Consider the following 9199-nt stretch of genomic DNA (forward strand, 5'->3'; position numbering starts at 1 on the left):
GTACTACCATGGTTCATTTGTGTACCATGGTAGCTAGTACAATTAACACTATCATGGCAGGAAAACACCATAGTACTGGTGTAAATACCATGGTATTTTCCTGCCATGGTAGTAACCAACAACCATTATAGTACCATAGTATTTTTGTCGTTGTACTACCATGGTTCATTTGTGTACCATGGTAGCTAGTACAATTAACACTATCATGGCAGGAAAACACTATAGTACTGGTGTAAATACCATGGTATTTTCCTGCCATGGTAGTAACCAACAACCATTATAGTACCATAGTATTTTTGTCGTTGTACTACCATGGTTCATTTGTGTACCATGGTAGCTAGTACAATTAACACTATCATGGCAGGAAAACACCATAGTACTGGTGTAAATACCATGGTATTTTCCTGCCATGGTAGTAACCAACAACCATTATAGTACCATAGTATTTTTGTCGTTGTACTACCATGGTACATTTTTTGTAAGGGACCCAGCCAAAGTTATATGTTGTATTTTATGTTGTATTTTATCTATATGACTTTATCTATAGAAATATACTGCAGTAGACAATACATCATTTAACTGTATGACTTTGAATCTACACAACACAGCATATACCAGTATGTGAAAACCCCAAAGTCGTGTGATGTAGTGTATGTGAGTGTTTTGTGGCGCAGGGAGAAGAGCACTCTGTCTCTGAACTGCAGTATTGGATAGATGGATTAGGATACAGTTGTTCTCGATACAGCTCTTCAACAGTTTTTGGACCTTTCCCACCATTTTGAACAGCTCCTCCATTTTGAACAGCTCCTCCATTTTGAACAGTTCCTCCATTTTGAACAGCTCCTCCATTTTGAACAACTCCTCCATTTTGAACAACTCCTCCATATTGAACAACTCCTCTATATTGAACAACTCCTCCATATTGAACAACTCCTCCATATTGAACAACTCCTCTATATTGAACAACTCCTCCATATTGAACAACTCCTCCATATTGAACAACTCCTCCATATTGAACAACTCCTCCATATTGAACAACTCCTCCATATTGAACAGCACCTCCATTTTGAATAGCTCCTTCATTTTAAACAGCCCTTCCATTTTGAACAACTCCTCCATATTGAACAGCACCTCCATTTTGAACAGTTCCTCCATATTGAACAGCACCTCCATTTTGAATAGCTCCTTCATTTTAAACAGCCCTTCCATTTTGAACAGTTCCTCCATTTTGAACAGCTCCTCCATTTTGAACAGCTCCTCCATTTTAAACAGCTCCTCCATTTTGAACAGCACCTCCATTTTGAACAGCTCCTGTGCCAGGATAAACATACGGATTAACTTAGTCCCCTTTTTTGACTGTGTTTGTTCTGTGCTTTTCAATGTTACATTTTTTTTTTTTCAAAGCAACCTTCCATCTAGCCTAACCACTGATCTTGGGGTGGCAGGTAGCCTAGTGGTTAGAGTGTTAGTCAAGTAACTGAAAGGTTGCTGGATCAAATTCCTGAGTTTACAAGGTAAAAATCTGTTGTTCTGTCCCTGAACAAGGCAGTTAACCCACTGTTCCCTGGTAGGCCGTCATTGTAAATAAGACTTTGTTCTTAACTGACTTGCCTAGTTAAAAATAACATGATATAAAGCAACCTTCCATCTAGCCTAACCACTTATGTAAAGCAACTGTCAAGCCTCATCACTAATCTGACAAGTGCTATCTTTCACCGGTCAGATCAGGAAGTACCCTACTCAGAATTCTGATAATTCGATTCTTTAAGAACTTTAGAGCAGTGTAATTGTGTTGGTATTATAAGGATAGCATTTAAAAGGTGTGGAGGGAAAACCCCTTCATGTATCTCCTTTCTTCCCGTTACCCCACAGACTCCACCACTCTGGTTACGGTGCTGCTCCTCCTCCTCTCCACAAGGATCCAGTCAGCAAAACGTTCAGACAACCTTCAACCAACACAATGGACACTCAGCCCGGACCTTGCAGAACCCAAAATCTCCACGCCGCCTGTAAATGGTGATTTATAGGATAGAAACAGCTATTCTGTATCTTAATGCTCCAAAACGGCATGGGGAAGAAGGTTTGGTGTGAGTTTAAAGGTTGGGGGCACAGGTGCTTCTTGGGGGGGGGGTGCTTCTTTTGGGGGACACACACAGGTATTCTAATCCTGAACAAACTGGAAAGACCGCTACATTTTTTATTGGCTTTAGATTAAAGCTGCTACATGACCAGTTTGTGTTGTTGTTATTCGTCAATAAAGATCTGATTGATTGATTGATTGATTCCAGGTAGTGATACAGAGGAACCTCGTGTTCTGAGGATGTCAAGATCCTGTAAAGATGAGGATTCTGACTACTGCCTGAACGGACAGTGCATGTACCCCCCTGACAGCGATACCCCTGCCTGCACGTAAGACAACACACACACACACACACACACACACACACACACACACACCAGAGTAGGCTCATCAGAGGAGGAAAGGGAGGACCATCATCCTCAGTGAATTTCATACAAACAAACAAAAATTACATTTAAAAAAAGTGACCCTTTTTATATAAAACTATACTAAATATATTCACGTCACAAACTAATTTATTAAAACACGCTATTTTGCAAAGAAGGTCTACAGTAGCCTCAACAGCACTCTGTAGGGTAGTACTATGGTGTAGCTGGAGGACAGCTAGCTTCCGCCCTCCTCTGGGTACATTGACTTCAATATAAAACCTAGGAGGCTCATGGTTCTCACCCCCTTCCATAGACTTACACAGTAATTATGACAACTTCCGGAGGATGTCCTCCAACCTATCAGAGCTCTTGCAGCATGAACTGACATGTTGTCCACCCAATAAAAGGATCAGAGAATGAATCTAGTACTGAAATCATAAGCTACAGCTAGCTAGCAATGCAGTGTATACAATGTGGTGAGTAGTTGACTTAAAGACAGTAGTTGAACAGTTTTGAACAAATTCATTTCTACAAAAATGAAGGAGAAGCAGTTTCACTTACTTAGCTAGCAAATGCAGCTAGCTAGTTTAGCCTACTCAAACACCCTGCTCAAACAGAGGGATGCTATGTTAGCTAGCTGGCTGTGACTATCCAACAACACTGGAAATCTTCCAAGTCAAGGTAAGCTTTTGGTTTTACTAATTTATTGCCAACGGGGCCCATCAGTGTAACTGCTTACTGACTATACACGAACGTTACTGCATGATTGTAGCAGGTTTACTAACGCGTTAGTTCTATTAGCTATGTTGATTATGATGTCACTTTAGCTAATATGGTGACAACGACGTAGGCAGTTATGATATGGTTTGGCTTGGAAAGTTTTTTTCTTCGCCTGGTCACATACAGTTGTGCATCGGTCGATGTGACAGTTGATGTGTTGTGCATTGAAGTCCATAAGAGAAGGGAAAAGGTGAGAGGAGGAGAGCGTATAGATGCGAGAAGGAATACAACGTGGCTGCTATGAAAGTGAACTGTGTTTACGCGTGATCAGAGGTGTATTCATTCCACCGATTCTGTTGAAAAACTTTTCTTAAACATACCTGAATTTGTCCAATAGAAACTCTCGTTGGCAACTGTTTGACTAATGATCAGCTAGATGCCGGCAAGAGTGTGCAAGGCGGTGTTGAATGTCACCGTCTGTCACCTCAACATCTCGACCGGTGTGCACCTGTTGGAAACTTTAATTCATAGGCCAGGTTGTAGCAACCTCATGATGGGTATAGGGAAAATGTGAGTATCACTGTTACATTAAACTGGGTGAATGGAATATGAATGACAGTCATCCAATAGGATGTAATAGAAATAAGGCCATGCTATTTAAACTAAAATCATCCTCCCTCATCTTAAACCTCACCGACCGCCACTGACACACACACACACACACCAAACACACACATACAGTTACTTCAAACTAATTGAGCTCGTCAACTCTCTCTCTCTCTTTGTGTAGGTGTGATGCTTCCTATAGCGGCGCTCGCTGTGGTCTGTTGGTCCACCAGGCGACGCTGTGCAAGTTAGCCACAACAGAGGAGGTGATTGCCATCTGCGTGGGCGTGGCCATGTTAGTGTGCTGCCTCGCTGTCGGTCTCTACTGCTGCATCAAGACAAGGTAAACAACTCACAGTAAACACACACCTGTCCGGGGCTACTACAGAGACAGGGGAAGACAGACAACGAGAGACGGAAAGATAATGAGAGATTTGTGGAGTAACACGGCGTCAACGGGTTACGTAGAGCAGAGTGTAGCAGACGCGTCATGCCCGTAGGGGGCACAAATGCACGTACGGACTCGCAGGAGGTATGTTTGTAAAATTTAATTGGATCAAAGCTACTCAATGTATCCTATTGATTCCTTCTTGATGAATATGTTGTTTTCGGTATTCGTCTGTAATACCCTAAACCCTATTCATTTCATGAAGTTGGGTTTAGCTGGCCAGCTAGACAGGTTCCCAATCTACCAACCTCATAACTACATACCAAGCCATTTCAGCCTATCAATCAAGTTAGAGTAACTTATCTAACTATCTTACCTGGCATGCCTGCTGGCAAGGTTTCTAGACGTATAAGATATATATCTAGACTTCTAGATTTCTAGACTTCTATATCTAGACTTCTAGACTTGTAGACTTCTATATCTAGACTTCTAGATTTCTAGACTTCTATATCTAGACTTCTATATCTAGACTTCTAGACTTCTATATCTAGACTTCTAGACTTCTATATCTAGACTTCTATATCTAGACTTCTAGACTTCTATGTCTAGACTTCTATATCTAGACTTCTAGATCTAGACTTCTAGATTTCTAGACTTCTATATCTAGACTTCTGGATTTCTAGACTTCTATATCTAGACTTCTAGATTTCTAGACTTCTATATCTAGACTTCTATATCTAGACTTCTATATCTAGACTTCTATATCTAGACTTCTAGACTTATATGACATATGACCATATAGCAGTGTAACAATTGTACTAAACTCCTAAGGCATAAAAGTTATGAATAAATCAATGTGCATCATTAATTAAAATGACAATTGAATGGGTAAAGAGGTATGCATAGATCACCTTTTGACATAGAATTAGGCATCATGTCTGTTGATCTGTCTGACTCTTTTGCCACTAACTCTTTTGACTCGTCACATACGCTGCTGCTACTGTTTATCTATTCTGTTGCCTAGTCACTTTAGCCCTACCTATATCTACATATCTACCTCAATTACCTCGTAACAACCCCCTACGGTTGTTTACCCCCTACGGTCGATGTGACTCTGTACTTCACTTCAACCCCCTACGGTCGATGTGACTCTGTACTTCACGTCAACCCCCTACGGTCGATGTGACTCTGTACGTCACTTCAACCCCCTACGGTCGATGTGACTCTGTACGTCACTTCAACCCCCTACGGTCGATGTGACTCTGTACGTCACTTCAACCCCCTACGGTCGATGTGACTCTGTACGTCACTTCAACCCCCTATGGTCGATGTGACTCTGTACGTCACTTCAACCCCCTACGGTCGATGTGACTCTGTACTTCACTTCAACCCCCTACGGTCGATGTGACTCTGTACGTCACTTCAACCCCCTACGGTCGATGTGACTCTGTACGTCACTTCAACCCCCTACGGTCGATGTGACTCTGTACGTCACTTCAACCCCCTACGGTCGATGTGACTCTGTACGTCACTTCAACCCCCTACGGTCGATGTGACTCTGTACGTCACTTCAACCCCCTACGGTCGATGTGACTCTGTACGTCACGTCAACCCCCTACGGTCGATGTGACTCTGTACGTCACTTCAACCCCCTACGGTTGTTTACCCCCTACGGTTGATGTGACTCTGTACTTCACTTCAACCCCCTACGGTCGATGTGACTCTGTACGTCACTTCAACCCCCTACGGTCGATGTGACTCTGTACGTCACTTCAACCCCCTACGGTCGATGTGACTCTGTACGTCACTTCAACCCCCTACGGTCGATGTGACTCTGTACGTCACTTCAACCCCCTACGGTCGATGTGACTCTGTACGTCACTTCAACCCCCTACGGTCGATGTGACTCTGTACGTCACTTCAACCCCCTACGGTCGATGTGACTCTGTACGTCACTTCAACCCCCTACGGTCGATGTGACTCTGTACGTCACTTCAACCCTCTACGGTCGATGTGACTCTGTACGTCACGTCAACCCCCTACGGTCGATGTGACTCTGTACGTCACTTCAACCCCCTACGGTCGATGTGACTCTGTACATCACGTCAACCCCCTACGGTCGATGTGACTCTGTACTTCACTTCAACCCCCTACGGTCGATGTGACTCTGTACGTCACTTCAACCCCCTACGGTCGATGTGACTCTGTACTTCACTTCAACCCCCTACGGTCGATGTGACTCTGTACGTCACGTCAACCCCCTACGGTCGATGTGACTCTGTACGTCACTTCAACCCCCTACGGTCGATGTGACTCTGTACTTCACTTCAACCCCCTACGGTCGATGTGACTCTGTACGTCACGTCAACCCCCTACGGTCGATGTGACTCTGTACGTCACGTCAACCCCCTATGGACCACCTCCCACCCATCCTCATGTACTTCACGTCAACCCCCTATAGACCACCTCCCATCCATCCTCATGTACTTCACGTCAACCCCCTATAGACCACCTCCCATCCATCCTCATGTACTTCACGTCAACCCCCTATAGACCACCTCCCATCCATCCTCATGTACGTCACTTCAACCCCCTACGGTCGATGTGACTCTGTACGTCACGTCAACCCCCTATGGACCACCTCCCATCCATCCTCATGTACTTCACGTCAACCCCCTATAGACCACCTCCCATCCATCCTCATGTACTTCACGTCAACCCCCTATAGACCACCTCCCATCCATCCTCATGTACTTCTGGCACCTCGTAATAATAATACTGTGCATGACACCCCTGACATACAGAACATAGAAATATCATGAATAGAGCTGACATAATTCCTTCCTTTAAATTACATTTAAGTCATTTAGCAGACGCTCTTATCCAGAGCGACTTACAAATTGGAAAGTTCATACATATTCATCCTGGTCCCCCCCGTGGGGAATGAACCCACAACCCTGGCGTTGCAAGCGCCATGCTCTACCAACTGAGCCACACGGGACCTTTAAATCAGAGAGGATGTCTCTTCTAGACAATATGAGGACATAGAAGCAGAGCAAGTTGAGCCAGAACTGTCTTTTTGGAAAATGCAGAAACAAACCTCAAACACAGTCTCTAACATTAGAATATGTGTAAGGTGTAATACTGGGATTTCTATCGTTTATCTCATTTTAAATTTTCTGTCTCCACCTCCTTTTCTCTCTCTCGTTCTAGGTGTAAAAAACAGCCCCTTCTCTACAAGACCTACGGTGGCTCGGAGAACTCAGTTTGAGCCCCGTCCTCCGTCACCCCCACCATCATCATCTTCATCAGCATCATAATTACCATCATCATCACCACCAACCTCGTCTTGTTTTGCTGTCCCAACAATTCCATAACCGTATATTGACCACAATGTCTTCCCATATCAAATTGAGGCTATTTATTGAAATATCTAAAATAAGTTATAATTTTGTATTTAATGTGTTTTTTTGGTAAGAAATGTCTTTCAAATCCGACCACTGTTGTCTGAAGATAGTGATTTTCATAAAGAAGTCAACATCACCATTACATGGGCAGGTCTACCTCATTTAACCACCAGGTATCAGAATTACAACTGATTGAAAATATTCCTAAAACAGCAGGGACAACATCAGTCAGTCAGGTCAGGATGAAAGGTTGGTACAAAATGGCATCATATTCCCTATAAAAGAACTCTACAGCCCCGTTTACACCTGTTGCTAACATGCGCCTGTTGTCCCTCAAAAAAAATGCTACGTGATTTATTTTTTTCACATGACCCTCCCCTTGTCCCGTAAAAATATTTGCTCCGCCCACCTCATAGAATTTACGACGACAAATAACAATAACGGCCCTCTGTTTATAAACGGGGATATCTACGTTGCCACTTAAGCATGCATTTGTGGTACAGTCGTTGCAACGCAGGTCTATGAGCCAGAAGGTTTTCCCGACACACCACACCACACACCTACGTCACAGAGCCGTCTGCATACAACGATCAACTAAGGGGGAAATCTGATTTTCAACATTCCGATGCCATATTTAGATTATAAAATATATGCAACAACCAATAAAGAAAGCCTGCCGGCTTTGTGCGCTTCAGTACCCAAGTCTATGGTGGTATTGAAAACGATGTAAATCTTGACAAACAGAAAATACCCCTACCTTGTAGGCTTACACAGGATCGAAGGCTTGGCAATCTCAGAATGTCATTCAACTTGTTGGTGTTTTTGTAACAGGTGTCTATTTCCATTCATCAAATGGCAGATTGCACAGACCAAACCAGCAAGGATTGTTTTAAGGTAGAGATGTGGTTCTTCTGTTGTAGTCATGCGCAGTGTTCTTGGTTGGTCATCAATCGACAAGATAATTGAAAAAACATGCTTATTTTATTTCCTAATATACATAATTTAAAACGGCCAAGTTCTATTCACAACGGTATTCGGTTGGTAAGAGACAGACGTTCCGTAAATGCTAGGAATAGATTGTCCACCATCTATGCGTTGTCCAGACAGAAAAGAGAAATAGGCAAAATAACATTTCGATTTAGAGCAATAAAGAAATTGAATAAATTAACTGAGCAAACCAGAAACCTTTCAATATATACATTTAAACATTATTTTAAAACGATTTAAATATAATACATAGAAATGTTGTGGGACTATAGTAGATGAAGAATCAATTTTTTTTTTAGATTGAGTATTTATTGGGTCATTATGTTAGTATATTATGAATGTTTGTAATAGTGTGTTATATGTGGAAATGTGTTCGTATTATAAATTGTATTTTAATGTTTAAGGACTCTTGGAAGATTAGTCCAAATGGGGACGAAAAGAGATCCTAATAAAATCAAATAAAATGGCTACTGTACAGTTTGGATTGACTGATTAATTGTATTTGTCAGTAAAAAAAAAAAATGCACACACAACACAACAAAGACTTTTTTCAAGTGACTGGGATCGCATGATAAAGTTGTGGACATATTCCATTGTTGACATAAATACATATACAATGACATACAGACACATTACAGAGACA

The 9199-nt window shown here is 42.3% G+C and overlaps 1 protein-coding gene across 1 annotated transcript; it reads left to right on the forward strand.

Annotated features, from left to right (window-relative positions):
* Positions 1 to 1841: 1841 nt before the first annotated feature.
* LOC129852747 (epigen-like) lies at positions 1842 to 8982 on the forward strand. The gene is made up of 4 exons (XM_055918406.1): positions 1842 to 2016; positions 2289 to 2409; positions 3959 to 4117; positions 7376 to 8982. The coding sequence occupies exons 1-4, from the start codon at positions 1842 to 1844 to the stop codon at positions 7431 to 7433; spliced, it is 513 nt and encodes a 170-aa protein (XP_055774381.1). The 3' UTR covers positions 7434 to 8982.
* The last annotated feature ends 217 nt before the right edge of the window (positions 8983 to 9199 follow it).

This window comes from Salvelinus fontinalis, chromosome 4, assembly GCF_029448725.1.
Source record: "Salvelinus fontinalis isolate EN_2023a chromosome 4, ASM2944872v1, whole genome shotgun sequence".
Classification (NCBI taxonomy): Eukaryota; Metazoa; Chordata; class Actinopteri; order Salmoniformes; family Salmonidae; genus Salvelinus; species Salvelinus fontinalis.